A 17847-nucleotide genomic window follows, 5' to 3' on the forward strand; every position below is an offset into this window, starting at 1 on the left:
TTTTTATTATTCTTATTTTTTTGCTCTTTATGTTGCTGTAATTATGTCATAATGTGGGATAAATAAAGGCATTCTATTCTATTCTATCTAGGCTACCTGACTTGTACTGTAGATGATGTTTGTGTAATATACTGTTTGTTTTTTTGTTCTGTTCTGTTCTGTTTTTTAAGAAATATTACCAGTAAAATTCCCCATTTTTCATTTGGTTTCTTTCCCCCTCGCCATCATATCGAAGCTCTGGTTGCCATGGCATTCGTCGCACTCAAACACTCCAACATTGATGCATTCGGGAGAGGAAATGGGTTGACGGCGCTATACATATACCCGCATTTGATGTTTTGTTTTGTTTTGTTTTGTTTTGTTTTGTTTTAACCAACGTGGCCATTAACTAAGTCGTTGTGAAAGCCGCCCACGCTTTTGGACAACAGCCAAAAGAACAAACAAACAAATGTGATTAGCGCCGCTGCTCTTCGCCGTTACGCACCAGCATTGTCCGATTTACGGCGAGATAGTCGGAGCGATGGATCGAGAGAACGTGACCCGAATACCGCGTTCCACTCCGTGGTCTGACAGACAGACAGACAGACAGAGAGAGAGAGAGAGAGAGAGAGAGAGGGAGAGAGAGAGAGAGAGAGAGAGAGAGAGTGTTTTGGAAGTGTTGGTGGTTTGAGAAGGAAGCAAGCTGCCGGCGTTGCATTAATCATGACGTACAGATTAAAATTGGATGACTCAGTCGCAGAGTTGCCGACTCTCTAAATTGCAAAATAGGCGGCGAGACTTTTTTTTTCATTTTTTTCGTAAATGGACTTAGATCATTATTTTCTCTCCTCACGTTGTTACACACAGTTTGCTCTCAAATCGATGGTTGGTTCTCGTGCACTCGCCATGCAGACGTGTGCTTTGAATAGAAATCACCTGCGTTCCTTTCTCTCCCACTCGTCCAGCCCGCCAGTATTGTGTCTGCAGCCAGGCGGCTTCCGAGTAATTTAGACCGTGTTGGGTTTAACGCACGGCGGAGCGTTAACGCAGGAAAGACGTTCTTTTGTGGCGAAGCTCGCCCTCTTCTCCCGCGCTCTCTCAACTCTTCTCCCGCGCTCTCTCAACTCTTCTCCCGCGCTCTCTCAACTCTTCTCCCGCGCTCTCTCAACTCTTCTCCGCATCCCCCGACTCCCTCCTTCATTGGTGCAGCGTGAGACCGCTCCTGGGGCCTCTGCAGTGTGTTGTTGTGTCCACAACTCCGGGAAAAGACGCTGGAGCGCGCATGGCGTCCGCTCGCACTGAGCGTATTTATTTATTTATTTATTCATTCATTCATTCATTCATTCATTCATTTATTTATTTATTTATGATCCCGACCGCTCGCAAATATTTACTGGACATTAGAACACAAAAAAGCATGTAGACGTTAAAAATACGAGGCGTTCTTCAACTCATTGAATCAACTTATTCTGTAAGTAGCGTCATTGCGTATCCCTCTTTACTGCACAGTCTAGCTCAGTGTTTCTGAACTGTTGGTCCAAAACTGGGTCGCGGAGTTGTTTTGATTGGGGCGCGGCTTCATGAGCAGCAGTTTATTTTTTAAACTACATACATTTCAGTTCAATCATTTATTTACTAGACATGATAGAAAGTGGAGACAAGTGGTCTGCTGTCTCCATATGACTGTGTGACCCATGTTCCATTTCCGGACCAACTTACCGTTGCTGTTTTAGTAATACCGAACAAGTGAGCAACGACTCTGTTCATTATGGAGCAACAGTCGTTAATAACTGGGATGCTGGGGCATAGCACACAAAAAATAGTGCTATTTTCAGTGTCACAGTGGTTTACATGTAAATTTGACTGCAGAGGTTTTGTGTGCAGTGTGAAAGTCAGGCCTTTTTTAAGTTAAATAAAGTACATACAATTATGAATGGAATACCTGCATAAATGACTGTTTAGGGTCACCGCCATGTGTTGTCTTTGCTACATAAAACTGGCTGAGTTCAAGTCTCTCTGTGAGTAAAGTTCTGCCAGTTCAACAGGTTTTTTAGGGGATACACAAAAAAAAAAAATCTTTGTCACGCTACAATTTGATGAACATTTTTATTAAATATTTCCACTGCTAGCCTCAAGTTGTACGTTTTCAAACTCTTTTTCTGCTACTGAGTCCATTTACAAAGCTGAGCCATTGCTCTCAATATATTTTTTGCATATTCCCTGGCTTTACCAAACAAATGAAAAAAATGTAAACATAGATTAATCATAATTCTGATTACACGTGGACTGTGTACTGAACTAGAGTACTCTAATTTTTAGAGCATTTGAAGCCTGTTTATACGAGACGCTTTGCCTCCTGTGACAAATTGCATTTGATAAACATAACATTTTCAGGTTCTCACATATCTTAAAAAGACCGAACTGGCACAAGCCACTTTCTCTCTCTGTGTTTCACGTTACACAAGAAACAATCAAAGCTTTCCCCAAACTGGGTGCAAACTTGATGTGTTTTCCCGGACAAGTTAGTTTGACAAGGCTGTCGCATGCACTTCCCGCCTCCTCGTGTTCTGATTGATTGAACTCTCGATGAGTTGACTCGTTCCACTTGTTCCTCTTCTCTTTGTTCCGAGCTTTTTTTCAACAGACCAGCGGAGACTCGCTCTTGTAATGTCTTTGATTAGACGAGTCGGGTTCTCTTGGCTGTTTGAGAGTGTTTGTCTGAGAAGTCCATCTGTGAAATATGTTAATACATGCATTATTCCAGTCGCACGTTAGCTGTCACTGGAGGATGCGCGCCAGCTTTGTGATTGCACTACACATTTATTAATTTAATTAACCGATTAGACTCTTTTATTTCCCCGGCTGCCCATTGTCGGCGCGAGTGTGGCGGGAGAGTGGGATCGCTGATGCAGCCGTGAGTACGTCTCCCAGCTGAAGTTGGCATGGAGATGGAGCCTGTCAAGTGGGCACAGATGGTCTGACACTGGTCTTCTGACTAGATTCACGTTAGCATTTGCATTTCTCCCGGTCTTAATCTGCACAGGCGACGGACTCGATCCGAACAGAGTGCTGCGGCGCCCAATGCAAAGACTCCTCGCCCTTGTGATTACACGCATAGTCGGAGTAGAGCAGAGTAGATTGCACTTCCTCAACTGACGTTTTTGTAATTGAGTACCCCATTGTTCTGTTGCGCATCTCTGTCCACCCGCCTGCAGACACTTTCGGTGGCTTTCTCCAGCATACAAAGCTCTCTGAAAGCCTTGATGTGCATTAAGGCAACAGCGTAGGTATAAAAAGAAATTGCACTTGGAAACTTAATGGTCAAGTGTGTAAAATTTGGCTTAATTTATGATTTTATATTACTAAAAACCTTAATATGTTGCCCATAAATACATTTTTTAAAAAAAGTGTATAATCGCAGTACAGTAAAAGTCATTGAATGGTTCTTATTTATATATAAGAATATACATAGATCAAAGGTCTTGCTCCAAGTTTGCTGCATCTTGCACCGCCATATTTCTAAGGAAGCCTGGTGTGGACAATCCAGCTGCCTGACTATGCATTTCACATTCTCAAAAACAAAGAAGAAGGTGGACGATCTACCAGGTTTATGTGTGCAGTCCACCATAGTTTACTGGAAAGCTCGGGAGAGGGAGGGTGAGCAAATGAACGCTTCAATCTAAAATCGGACCACTAGGTGGCAGAATTATACAGACTGTACCTTTAAGATTTATTCATTACAGAGGTGCAGATTATGACTCATTGTGTCGTCTGCAAAATTACAACCAACCCGAAAATGGATTGATATGTAAGATAGTAGAGGATGTAACAACAGGGTTTTTACTCCTAGCAGATCTGTTCCTTTCGCAACACTACTGTGAACTAAACTGCACTATGAATTTATCTCATTTATGTTGATTCTTGCACTACGTGTGTTTATTTCTCTTGCACATGCTGATGGTTCCGATCATTGTCATGCTTCATATTTAATAAACCAGCAAAAAAGAAGGTGGATGAGGTATCCAGAGTTATGTCCGCAGGCCACTGTAGTTCACTGGCAAGCTCAGAGAGTCTGACTCCCTAAGGGGACATAACTGAAAGAGCGCTAAAATCTGAATCTAATCTCATCAAAAATGTAACCACTGTTTCTTCTTGGAAATCTCCAAATATTACACACTTAACCTTTAAGAGTGATTCTTATTATGACACTGCTCGGACTGTGCACCACTAGGAGGCATTCTGGGTGCCACTTGTGCAAACGGGCCTTTTCAATTTCAATTTCAATGTATTCGGGATATCCACTTGAGATGCAGCATCTCATTTTTGAGGAGGTCCGACATACAAGTAACACAAAGGCATACATCCCACCCCACCCACCACAACCCAGGCTCTCAAGAGAATGAGTCACAATACATGCATCCATGCATACCTACAGTACATCCAATCACACATCGCAATACACTTTCGCATTTCCCCATGACAAAACAACATCACTGTGCAACATCAGGAGCAACAGAATGCATCTGCTGTGATAGCCTGGTATAATCTCGACTGCATGAGCACATGACACACTGCAGGAGGCCGATGAAAGGTCATTAGTGAGGAGAGAGGAGGAGGAAGACAATGGATTTAGAGAAGAAAGTCAATATTGCTTTGTAATGAGTAAAAGAAAGGCATTATTAAGGCATGCATAGACTATTTTTAATATTTTATTTATGGTAACACCATACCTTGCTGCACCATACCATCTATCTATCCATCTATCTAGCTATCTATCTACAACGACATAAGCATTTCACTTACAAGGTAAAATCTTCAATTGCTTGTGAACACAAGTAGCTAATTAGTTAATCACATGGCAGCAAGTCATTTCGGCAGGTCAGGCAGGAATGAGAAAGAAAAGGGGAATGAAGCGACTTTGAACGTGGTGATCATGGCTGTTGTTGTTATTGTTGTTGTTGTTGCTGCCAGCCGGTCTGGTCTGAGTATCTGAGGAACTGTCGCCCTCCTGGGAACTGGGAACATCACTACCACCTCTTGGGTTTACAGAGAATGGTCCCAAAAATAGAGAAATTTCCATCAGCACGCACCCACTATTGGCACACTGTAGCTCATCGAGTGTTCATTAACCAACGACAATTTCATTTCTGTTGGTCCACTAGTTGAATATCAGGTGTTTTACATTCTTTTTCAGCTTTGTTTTTTTTTTTTTCAGCGTTTTCCAGCGACAGTGTGATTTGTTGGAAGCGACGTTTGAACACAACCTTTTCTTGACGCCCCTCTCTGATCTTTTGCCACAGGTTTCGAGCGAGGGAAGGAGGACCTTTTACCTCTGCCTTTGAAAGAGGACTCACATTCCATATCCAAGAGCAAGGTAGGAAACCAATCTCCCTGCTGAGGGGGTCGATCAACGAGGGGGTGGTGGGTCTAGAAAAACCAGGTCCATTTGGAGAGCACTTGTCAGGGATCAGTGTCTGAGCCAGTGGTCCCAATTTAATTGCAAAGACTTCTTATCAATTCAAATTTTGGGCTTAAAAGACCTTGTTTCCAAGTTTGCCAGTGTGCTATCTATCAGTAAAGATGGTTTCAACACGTTTCATCCAGTTGAGCAGTTTTCTGGTTTTCACCAGCCTGCCAATAAATACAATCTTACCCAAGGCAAATATTATAATGCCAGTTTGTTCCACTACTAACCAGAATCAAGTAAAATTGCGCCGCTGCTGAGAAACTCGTCCCTCAAAATGCAATGCAATGGTAGTTTTATTCCTAACATTAAGCTGTCAGCACAGACATGTACATCGATAGCCTGGAGATGTAATTTCTAATTTATTTTCCCCGGATGTACTGTGAAGCGGTTAAGATTATTTTGATTGGCAGGCTATCAGAAACCAATGACTTGCTCAACTCTGCTAAATGGGAAATACTGGATGAAACGTGTTGAGACGGTCTCTGTTGATAAATAGCACACTGGCTAACTTAGAAACTTGCTAACTTGATGCTGTGTCCAAAATTCTGAACCGGCCCTTTAAGAACCTTCAACTTCAAAGTGACAAAGAATCAGGCTCAACGTTGGGCCCTGCTTCCATCATCCTTCGCTTCATGGTCGGTGAAAGGCAGTAGAACATGACAGGGAAGATGTCAGCATTATCTGATGGAATTTTTAAGGCTTTAAGTAGCGCCGACATCCGTCTCTCCACTTGTAATCACTCCCGTTGGCTTGCTGCGATAGCTGGCACTGACCCGCGCTGTCATTTATAGGCTTCGTTTGGATAACTGAGCTAAGTTTGGGATTCCCAGTAAGCGAGTGATAGCTTGAGATTGAAAACAGAGGGCAAAGGTTAAAGGTTGGGGTGGTGGAGAGGATTGTTTCAGCCTTTGGCAAAAGACAGGGTTGTGTTTTCAAAGGTCCATTTCCAGTCAGGCCAAAACAAGGATTTGTTATTAAGATAAATAGTGCCACCAAGTTAAATTTAGCAGACCAGATGACCAGAGTCCAGAGAATCTTATCCAGAAGCAAGACCTTCAAGTTGATACCTGGGCAGCACACATGTTGTATTTCTCAGCTCTCCAAATCATATATTTCTGAAACAAACAATTACGCATGAGAACCTTTTGTTTGCTTTCAAAGTAGCAGTTTCCTCCTGTGTGTTCACAGTCTGAGACAAAGCTGTACAATGGCTCAGACAAGGACGTGTCGGCGTCTGGAGGAAAGCTCACCAAAAAGGAGTCCCTCAAGGTAAAGAATCTCAAATTAGCTCCCCTTAAAAAATACTCCCGCGTGGTGAGCAATGATCACATACTCGCAAGCTGATACTGGCGCCGAGGTTTTCTTCTTGTTTACCGTTCATCTTGGTCGCCGCCCAAAAGTGCCATTCCAGCCTCGCCGAATGTGATTCAGTTTCGCAAATTCCTGAGCTGATGTCCATCTGTCCGCGTCGCTCACAGGTGCAGAAGAAAAACTACCGAGAGGAGAAGAAGAGGGCCACCAAGGAGCTGCTCAGCACCATCACGGACCCCTCGGTCATCGTCATGGCCGACTGGCTGAAGGTGGGAATGTGAATGTGGAGCTCAAAAAAGCTTTTATACGCTCTGTCGAAATATACGTCTCAAAACTCTAGTTTAAATAGAAATATAGGTCAAAATATACCTGTTTAATGTGACCATGGGTCTGAGGTAGTGCTCAAGTGAGATGATCATCAATAAAAGCGTCAAATCACAGAATAAAGTTTAAAAAAAAATGCAGAATAAGCTATAAAAATAGAAGTCCAGGTAAATTAGTTATTACAGTTGGTTAAGTAAAAAAATATTTTACCACGTTAAATTTCTTTTCAAGTCCTCGTAGTTCACTCAGCTCTCCCCCTGTTTTTTGTCCGTCATCTCATAACTCGTTTTGTTGATGAATCGCGGTGCCTGGCTTTTGCAAAACGCTTCTCTCTGTGTCACAGATCCGCGGCACTCTGAAGAGCTGGACCAAGCTGTGGTGTGTGCTGAAGCCGGGCGTGCTGCTCATCTATAAGACCCACAAAAACGGCCAGTGGGTTGGAACGGTGCTGCTCAATGCCTGCGAGCTCATCGAGAGGCCCTCCAAGAAGGACGGCTTCTGCTTCAAGCTCTTCCACCCGCTGGAGCAGTCCATCTGGGCCGTCAAGGTCAGAGCCCCCCACCTCGGCACACCAGGGCGTCGCTGACACTCGCCACTGTCGTGGTAGTGGTAGTGGTGTCGAGTGTGATCTGTTTCTATTTCACATTTTCTACGTAGGTACTGTATTTTTAGAAAATAACACAGACAGGGAAGAATCATAAACCATTGCACTCTTTCTGTTGGTTAAAAGCAGTAGTCAAATCCGCCCAAACTCATAAATATAATATACATAAATATGTATGTATGTATATTAGGGCTGTCAGTCGATGACATTTTTTTTAATCGTGATTAATCGCAAAGTGTCCTGCGTTAACTCACGATTAATTGCAAATTAGTTGCAAATTTTTTGCGAAAGGAAGCGGGCTCCGCGGCCGGCGTGAACCCGCCCTGAACAGGAGGGCTGTGGCTCGCGCGCAATCTTCGCAACGCTTCCGCCGGTGTGAACCAGGCGTTAATCGTACGTTAAAAAAATTAGTGCCGTTAAAAGGAGTTTAAGTTAACGCATTATTAACGCGTTAACTTCAACAGCCCAAATATATATATATAAATGTGTGTGTATATATGTATACACAATATATGTGTGTGTGTATATATATATGTATACATATATATTTATGAGTGTATACATATGTATGTATATATACACATATAAAATATATATAGATATATGCCTAATGTATGTATTATGTGTTTTATTATTATTTTATTTATTTATTTTTTGTTCAAGCTATTATAATGAAGTATGCCAGATGCTCTATTTAAATGTGGGCCACTCCATATCTCCACCTCCCTGGCTGAACATCACAAAATGAACACATGGATGGACGCGGACTGGATGGCTCTTCCTTTTGTTCCCCCATCGTCAAAGCAGACAATGAAACAGATGTGGCTCTCGACTGTATGATCGGACGCTCGTCTGTCTTGTTTGACCGATTAATATTTCATATTTTGCCGGGTTGGGGGGAGAGTGGGCGGTGTCGCTTCCCTATCTTTCCGCTGCAACAGCGACTCGGTGTTGGTGGCCTCGCCTCGTCTTGCGAGTGTTTTCTCTGCTGGTGTTTGTTTTTAATGACGAGGCAGGAATCGCCGCTCGCGCTCCGCACTGCAGATCGCAGTCTCTGCCGCCGAAGTAAACACTTCACTCCATCAATCGTCTGGAGTCCCGTGGCTCTACTCCTGCACGCCATTTGCATAACGTCGCTCTCAGGAGTCGAGGACTGGGCCCCATTTGCGAGTACAATTTGTGATGAATTTGGAATATGACGCAGGAGCTCAGAGTGGCGACGGCTCAAATGAAGGGAATTGTTTGGCGTGATTGTTTATTTGTTGTTGTTTTTTTTATTTGATCCGTGATTGTCATTCTCAGGGTCCTAAAGGAGAAGCCGTGGGCTCCATCACTCAGCCGTTACCCAGCAGCCACCTCATCTTCCGCGCCGCCTCTGAGTCTGATGGTGAGAGACGGGCTGTCAGTCACACTCACAGCTATTCTCGTCGTCGAGTCATCAACTGACAGTTGCTGAAAAAAAACAAACTGGAAATCAGTATCGGTCCAGCAGAAAATGATCTGTTATGACCAAAATCATTTTTATTAAGACTTGAAATCAATACAACACATTGAGGCAATGGTGGATTTGGTAACCTAGGAGACAGTTAATTGATAGGTTATTTGGATAATATAAAATAATTTGTTGATTCGGTCACCGTCCATCACCGCCTCTGAACAAGTGTGTCTCTGTCCATGGTGCTGAAATGTCTAATTCTGCTCTCTGCTCTCCGCTCTCCGCTGATCTCCAAATAGCTCCAGTTCCATTTGCCTCTTGCCATTTAGATCAAGGGTCACATTAAGAAGTTTATTACTTGATTTAGGTTTACCTCACTCTCATGTCAGGATTCATTTAAACGGCTCTCGAGTTGATTTCACAGTCTTAATCAAACTGGTTTGCTTGATTTTTGTTTGTTTCCCGTCAATTTGCAGGACGATGCTGGATGGACGCGCTAGAGCTGGCCCTGAAGTGCTCCAGCCTGCTGAAGAGGACCATGATCCGCGAGGGCAAAGAGGACACGAGCACCGTGGCCTCTGGCGGTGAACACTCCATTAACTTCTACAGCCTCCTCAGAGCCCACAACATTCACGGTTTCCAGTAAGTGGGAAAAAAAAAAATCATGGCCCTATTATTGTATTTGTAGCCATGATGCTAAAAGACACATTCGCCATCACATTATCAACGTTTCCCAGCCGACAATGCCCAGGTACTAGAAGGCAAACTTGTAATTTGCAAGTTTGTAGAGGAATCAGACACTTGTTACGTCATAAGGAGAAGGGAGTTGTGTCTTCCATCAGCTTGAGTTGTGGGAGAGGAGCAGGAAATTAATTCAGTCTCGAATAAATCTTCAAAATTCCAAATTGATGGCTATAGAGGTTTTGCATTTCACGCGTTCACGTTCTCAGTGAGAAGGTGCTTTTCGCGCAGTAGTGTTTTTCCCCCACCTACCGCCGGATTCGCTGTTCAGCATCACCTGGTACATTAGGAGCTTATTTTCTTGCAGCTGACGTCCCGAATGAAGAAAATGTGTCATTTCGAAATGAGATTTCTGCAAGTGTGAATCGAGATTGCAATTTCCCCTCCCTGCAGGTTCAACGACAGCGACCACCTCAAAGACCCCGACCTGTACTCGGACAAGTCGGACAGGGAGGGCGAGCAGGACCACGAGGAGTCGGACCCCGAGGGGCTGGAGAAGAGCGAGGAGAGCGACAGCGACACGTCGGAGCGGCAGGACGACTCCTACGTCGACCTGGACCCCAACGAACACCTGCGGGAGACCCCGTACCTGGAGCAGTCACACGAGGAGCTCGGGGAGGTAGGAGGAGACGCGGAGGACTTGTCGGTTTCGCCTCAGAACAACACGTGCAGTTTTTTTTTTCTGAGACACTCTGGCAAATTAGCATGAGGGCCGGGTGGCCGGAGATGGCAGGAACGCCGTGGAAGTAGCAGGTTCTCCTTTGCAAAACCAACTTGCTAATTTACCAGATACATGCTGTCAAAACCAAAGGCGAGTGTGTGTGCGTGCGTGTGAAGTGACGGGCGCTATCACTTTGCCTCCAGGCTGGCGAGGCGGCGCAGACGGAGACGGTGTCGGAGGAGAACAAATCTCTCATCTGGACTCTGCTGAAGCAAGTGCGGCCCGGCATGGATTTGTCCAAAGTGGTGCTGCCCACCTTCATCCTGGAGCCGAGGTCCTTCCTGGACAAGCTGTCGGACTACTACTACCACGCGGACTTCTTGTCGGAGTGAGCCTCCAGACGCTCTGCGTTTTCTTTCTTTGTTGATTTTTTTTCATCGAGTTTTATTGTTTTTCTTTTACAAATGACAGAATAAAAAATAAAGTATAAATAGCTCAGCATGACACTGGTGTGAACCATCAGCATGGGCAAGAGAAATAAGCACATTGTGCAAGAATCAAAATACAAATGAGATAAATGCATAGTGCAGTTGAGTTCACAGTAACGTTGTGAAAGAACAGTTCTACTAGTCATAATAATAATGAATAATTACTTGTATTTATATAGAGCCTTTCAAGAAACCCAAGGTCGCTTTACAAAAGGTGACAAACAAACAAAAACTTAATCCACAGCAGGGGGAGGACCTGAGCCTAATCTGTAAAGGCCAAGGAGAAGAAGTGTGATTTTAGGTGTGCTTTAAAACGGCTGAGAGTCGGGGAATTGTGGATCTCTGGAGGGAGAGAGTTCCAGAGGGTAGGGGCGGCCACGCTAAAGGCCCTGTTACCAAACGACAGGTACAGTGGATGGAAAGTAGCCCAGCGTCTGAGGACCGCAGCTTCCTGGATGGACTGTGTTGGTGGAGTAGATCAGACAAGTATTGTAGGGCGAGTGAATGGAGGGGATTTGTATGACAGGAGAAGGAGTTTGTATTGTACCCGAAACTTGACCGGGAGCCCGTGAAGGTGGATGGGGGTTGGGATGTGATGTGCTGCCAGGGCTTAGTGTGAGCGAGAACCCTGGCAGCTGAGTTTTGCCCATACTGGAACCGGTCCAAGGTTTTACTAGGAACCCTGGGCAGTCGGAAAGCGAGGAGCGGAGATGGGAGATGTTCCTGAGGTGGTGAAAAGCAGATTTAGTGATGGATTTGACGTGGCACCGGAAAGAGGTTGGAGTCGAGGATAACTCCCAGGTTGCGGACCTCAGAGGATGGGGCGATGGAGCAGCAATCCACACTAAAAGTAGCAGTAAAGTAGTAGTAGTAAGAACCCTGTTGTTACATCCTCGACTATCTTACATTTCAATCCATTTCCGGGTTTGTTGTAATTTTGCAGACGACGCAATGAGTTACAATTTGGACCTCTGTAATGAATAAATCTTAAAGGTACAGTCTGTGCAATTCTGCCACCTAGTGGTCAGATTTTATATTGCAGTGTTCGTTTGCTCACTCTCCCTCTCTCGAGCAGTGAACTATGGTGGACTACACACATTAACCTGGATACCTCGCCCACCTTCTTCTTGTTCATTAGTTTATTTAAGAATGCAAAACACGTTGTCAGTCTGCTGGATCGTCCACACCAGGCTTCCTTAGAAACATGGCGGTTCTAGACGGCAGCTAATAGGTAGCAAGACCCAGGATCTGTCTATCATCTTATATATAATAAGATTGTTCTTAAAGGTGTTCTTAAAATTAACTTACTGTTATTGTACTGTGAGTATACACTTTTATTAAGATATTTATGGGAAGAATATTCAGCTTTTAGCAATATAAAAATCATAAATTATGCCGAATATTACACACTGGACCTTCAAGGTTAAGCAGAGCAGAACAATTTTGGTTGTGGGGTTTGTGAATTACTGATTTGGAACCGCCAATTAGATTAAACGTATCCCTTGTATTTAATTAGAGAGAATTAGCAGCGTTGGCAGAAAATTGAATTACATTAACCTTTGACAGGTTATGTGAGTTTTTTTTCTCCATTTGTTCCTGCACATTTCCTTACCAACGCAATGGCAGTGATTGTTCGTGTCTGTGTTTTCGTTTGAGTTGTTTCTGGTTTAAATACGGCCAAAAAAAGGCTAAAATACGATGACGCCACGATACAAGTGCCCTTAAGATGTGTTTCAATCTCAAATAAAACGTTGCCTCCCATCCGCAGGGCCGCGATCGAAGAGAACGCCTACAACAGGATGAAGAAGGTGGTCAAGTGGTACATCTCTGGATTCTACAAAAAACCAAAGGTGAGAGGCACACACAGTTGCCACCTCAATGCAACACGTTGTTCTTTCTCTCTTCTTTTTGAGCAACTTGTCTCTTGCTGGTTGTCCCTCACAGGGGCTGAAGAAGCCTTACAACCCCATCATCGGAGAGACCTTCCGCTGCATGTGGCTTCACCAGAAGACCAACAGCAAGACTTTCTACATCGCTGAGCAGGTAACGGCGACTCTCGCATGAGTCTTGCGAAAAGCATTACTGTACCTCTCTCTCTCACACACACACACACACACACACACACACACACACACACACACACACACACACACACACACACACACACACACACACACATCTTATTTTCCTTTTCACCTCTCCGATCCATGTTTTTTCCTCCAGGTGTCGCATCATCCTCCAGTGTCGGCGCTGTACGTCAGCAACAGGAAAGACGGCTTCTGTCTCAGTGGCAGCATCCTTGCCAAATCCAAGTTCTACGGTAGGTCACACATGCACACACACACATACGCATACGGGTCGGATCAAATCAAAACTTCACCAACAGTAATGGGGGGAAAAAAGACACCTCTTTTGCGTTTTTGATGTCTTGCGTTCAGAGTCACTATGAAGTCTTCAGGTGCAGTGTATTTCAGTGTGGTCTCCGACACTTACCCTCATGCTGCACTTGCGCTGTTCCATCCTGGATGTTTCAGCAAGATGATGACGTCCCTTGCAACACATCCAGTGTGCAATAACTTCCAAGAAACTTGTTTTCTCATTTTGCCTTATGACGAATAAGCAACAGAACACGCAAAAGAAACATTATCGGGCCAATATTTAGTGACAAAAGTGCAAACATCCACGAGATGTCTCCCCCCTGATGCCTCAGATACTTTAACCAGTCGGTAATGTACGCAGAGCCGTCAAATGCTTATTAGCATCGCCTGTTTATCTCGTCTCCGCTGTCGATCCCCGCTGCAGGAAACTCCCTGTCGGCCATACTGGACGGTGAGGCGAGGCTCACATTCCTAAACAGAGGCGAGGACTACGTGATGAACATGCCTTACGCTCACTGCAAAGGTAAGAGCGCAAAGTCTGGCAAAATGACGCAAACAGAACGAAGAAGGCCTCCAAAACGTTGCTTTTCCCCCGCATCCTCCAGGCATCCTGTACGGCACCATGACGCTGGAGCTGGGCGGCCAGATCACCATCGCGTGCGAGAAGACGGGCTACAGCGCTCAGCTGGAGTTCAAACTGAAGGTACGACTGCCACAGCCACGGTGCCTCTCCCACCGTGTGCTCTTTTACTTTACTTTTTTTTCTTACCCGATCCTGCTGCTAACATGGCTTCTCCCAACGCCTCATGTCACCACCGACTCCCGTCATTCCACTCCCTAAAAAAAAAAAAATCCCCCATCCATCCATCCATCCATCACGCTAACGCTTTGACCATCCTCTGCATCGTCCCCCCTTGTGACTTAGCGACAGGTGGGAAGAATAGGCAGGAAAGTAAATGCGTGCGCTAATATACACTACCAGTCAAACGTTTGGACACACCTTCTCATGCAATTTTTTTTATTGTTTACAACTTTCTACTCTGCAGATTGATACTGAAGACATCAAATATATGAGCAAGATATATGTAATTATGCAGCAAAGAAAAACACATTAAATATCTCCAAATATGCTTTTTATGAAAGGTGGCTATTTTGAAAAATCTAAATATAAAACTTTTATTTTTTCCTACACACGTGTTAATACATAGTTTTGATGCCTTCAGTGAGAAACTGCAATGTCAACAGTCATGAGAATGACAGAAAAGACATTAAATTCATTGGGTCCGTCCAAACCTTTGACTGGTAGTTGTACATTTTAAGGATGCACCGATACCGATACCAGCATAGGGTATCGGTACCGATACCAGGGTTTAGTACTCTACTCATACTGGTAAAATATGTGCCGATACCATGACACCGATACCGTAATTTCCGGACTATAAAGCGCACCTGAATATAAGCCGCACCAGCTAAATTTAGGGGGGGAAAACAAATGTGTACATATACAAGCCGCACTGGACTATAAGCCGCAGGTGTTTCATCAGGAAACGGGTCCGCGGAGCGGATCGGTTCGGCGGCTGCGAGCCTGCGACTCTGGACTTGCACCGCAGATCCTGTTTGTGGGGTCCCGCTGGTCACCTCGGTTAATTGGTATGGAGTCGGACCAGAACTCGAGGCAGCGACGCACCGGAGCTCACAAAGACAGAGCGCATAAAGACAAGAGAACATACAGACGAGAGCGCGAGCGCCGTGCTCAGAAACATTATTTGATTGACTTGTTCTGTGTTCACCCCTTTTCTTGTGATATGAAATTATCAGTATTTCTCTATTTCCTTCTTTGACAGCCAGATCGACTGCCTTTAACTTAAAAGCTGCATCATATGCAATTCTTTGTTTCTTTTCCATAATGAGGGTTTGTGCATGAAAACTTCCTTTGCGCAAACTGTCTTGCTCTCGTACTGCATTTGGTTCCACTCTTGCTGTCGTTGTTCGCGCGAACTGCCTGTCTCTCTCTTTCCCGAGCCCACCCAAAAATCCATAGGTTGAGAAGGTCCCCTAGTGGCCGTTAGCTGTATAAGCCACAGGGTTCAAAGCATGGGAAAAAAGTAGCGGCTTATAGTCCGGAAATTACGGTATATGTATGTTTATTACAATTTGTTAAATTTGTGTTTGTCCCGCAGTAAAACTTGTGACTGTGAAACAAATCTCCTTATGGGACAATAAATCACATCAATCAATCAATCAATCAATCAATCAAACCTCCTGTTCTAGAAAAAACATGCTGAGAAATGTAGTTCAAATAACACGTGAACACGTGTGGATAAAAAAAAAAATCTAACTTATTCTATGGTCTGTAATGCCCTAATTAAGTGCTCGGTTTCAGTTTTGGTGAGTCCCAAAATGCAAGTACTCGTACTCTACTCGTTCTGTAAAAAAAGTGGTCGCGGTGCATCCATCCAATGCCATTGTGGTTCTCACTCAGGTCCATGTGGGTTAGTGAGGAACGAGCTTCCAATCAGGGCAATGCCTGAAGATCAGAGAGCTAAAGATCATTTTCGTGAAACTGTACTTGAGGAATCCTATCCAAATGTCAGCTCCTCCTCCTGCAGGATTCCTTCCTGTTTGCTCATTAGTCAGCACAGCAACCTCCATAGTCACTCCACCACCATTGCCGCTGAGGAACGCCAGACTGTGTTTGCTGCTTCTCTTCGGTTGCGTCAGAAAACCCAGATGAAGACGACGCGGGTCACACTTCCACCGCAGCTTATAAAGTTGTATGTGTGCGTGCTCCTTGTTCACCCCACCGCCCTGTTTCCTCTCCCGCCTCCTTCCTCCTCCCTGCTACTCCTGCTACCCCCTTCCCCCCCAATTCCATCCCTGCAGCCGTTCCTGGGCAGCAGCGACAGTGTCAACCAGGTATCTGGGAAGATCAAGCTGGGGAAGGAGGTGCTGGCCACGCTGGAGGGACACTGGGTAAGGACTGGAGGCGCTGCCTGTCCTCCCACATTCACTTGTTGCTTGGCGGGGAACTGCACTTTGTTTTGATAGTTTCCGGATCACACACAGCGTGTGACTCCTCATCATCAGTGCCTTTGTAAATTAAAAGCTATTAACCCTTCACGGCTGCAGGAGTGCTGAGTTGTAGATGCTGAAGATCCCTAAAATTGAGTGCTAAATCTCATGCTCACACTAAAAATTGCATGTATTACGTTTTATTATATTATATTACATATTAACACGTTTTATTTTAAACTGTCACTATATCAAATTTTCTTACTATGAGCTATTTTATGTCACTTGATGTTAAAAACATTACCTCCAACTTATTACAGAAGAATTGAGCAATTTGGCATATTCCCAACTTTAAGAAATGTACTTAAGCTTTTGGCTGCCAGCTGAAAGTGTTGGAGGCAACGTTCTTCTACGACGTGTTGGATGATGTGCATCTCTGCTGTGAAACCCAATCCAGTGTGATAGAAAATGACATGTTTGTCCACTAATGTGACCAGCCGCTATGTGCAAAAAGGTCAAGGCTTTATTAGCAGTTTAATTTTCACGCCACGGGTCAAAAACTGTGACTGGTACCTCCCATTGCACCTATAAAAAGCCTATGACCTGGCTTAACTAGCGCTAAGGAATTCATTATTCTTGACATAACGCCTCTGGTCTCTAAAGTTCTGAAGAAAAAGAGGATGTTAAAAAAAAAACACGAGGAAGGAATAAACTGAAAATTGCTCTTCTGAGGTAAATGACAATAGCAAAAGCAGCATGAGTGCAATGCATGCTGGGATATTCCACTGGGTTTGTGGCCATCGGGTGTATGCTACTTTCAGTGATGATACTTTTAACTGAATTTGCATCTTTTAAAGACTTTAAAACACAAAAGTGACAAACATGTTTTCCAAATGTAAGTTTAAGTAAAAAGTCGTCAGAAAATGAAATACTACAGTAAAGATACCTGAAAACTCACACACTACTTACTTGGTAGTGGGTGATTTCAGACACAGCCAAGACCAGACAGCACAGGCACAGGACATCACACAAAATTCTATGACAGGACAAATTTCCGCTCCGACGTGTTTGGCTGCAGGTTTCGTCCGATCTCTTCTTGAGGATCGACCTGACCTGATATAGTTTACACCACAGATGGAGACCAAGGTGGAGTCTGGCCTCTAAGACTGGGCCTGTCTGGCCAAGTAAGGAGAGCGTTTTGACCTTCTGCCCCTCCCCCCTCCACAGGACAGCGAGATCTTCATCAATGACAAGAAGACGGGGACAGTGGACACCTTCTGGAACCCGACCCCGGAGCTGAGGCAGAGCCGGCTGACCCGCTGCACCGTCCCGCCAGAGGAGCAGGGCGAGCTCGAGTCGGAGAGGTGAGGCCGCGGGGAACAAAAAAAAACAAAAAAAAAATCAATCGATCGAAACGCCGTTGCTTTTTTTAGTTTTTGGTTTCTAA

At 44.5% G+C, this 17847-nt stretch overlaps 1 protein-coding gene across 3 annotated transcripts in view; it reads left to right on the forward strand.

Moving 5' to 3' along the window:
• The window catches only part of osbpl8 (oxysterol binding protein-like 8), a 69008-nt gene that overhangs the window by 42973 nt on the left and 8188 nt on the right, over positions 1-17847 (forward strand). For all 3 annotated transcript variants that reach the window (XM_076012242.1, XM_076012243.1, XM_076012244.1), the window contains 15 exons: positions 5280-5353; positions 6635-6715; positions 6925-7026; positions 7425-7628; positions 8988-9072; positions 9597-9762; positions 10255-10480; positions 10726-10910; positions 12779-12860; positions 12955-13053; positions 13234-13330; positions 13813-13911; positions 13994-14091; positions 16272-16361; positions 17628-17764. In XM_076012242.1, coding sequence (XP_075868357.1) covers positions 5280-5353; positions 6635-6715; positions 6925-7026; positions 7425-7628; positions 8988-9072; positions 9597-9762; positions 10255-10480; positions 10726-10910; positions 12779-12860; positions 12955-13053; positions 13234-13330; positions 13813-13911; positions 13994-14091; positions 16272-16361; positions 17628-17764 — 1825 coding nt within the window. The remainder of the gene's footprint in view (positions 1-5279; positions 5354-6634; positions 6716-6924; positions 7027-7424; positions 7629-8987; positions 9073-9596; positions 9763-10254; positions 10481-10725; positions 10911-12778; positions 12861-12954; positions 13054-13233; positions 13331-13812; positions 13912-13993; positions 14092-16271; positions 16362-17627; positions 17765-17847) is intronic.

This window comes from Nelusetta ayraudi, unplaced genomic scaffold (assembly GCF_046127955.1).
Source record: "Nelusetta ayraudi isolate G7.1 ecotype Tasmania unplaced genomic scaffold, CSIRO-AGI_Nayr_v1 ptg000135l, whole genome shotgun sequence".
NCBI lineage: Eukaryota > Metazoa > Chordata > Actinopteri > Tetraodontiformes > Monacanthidae > Nelusetta > Nelusetta ayraudi.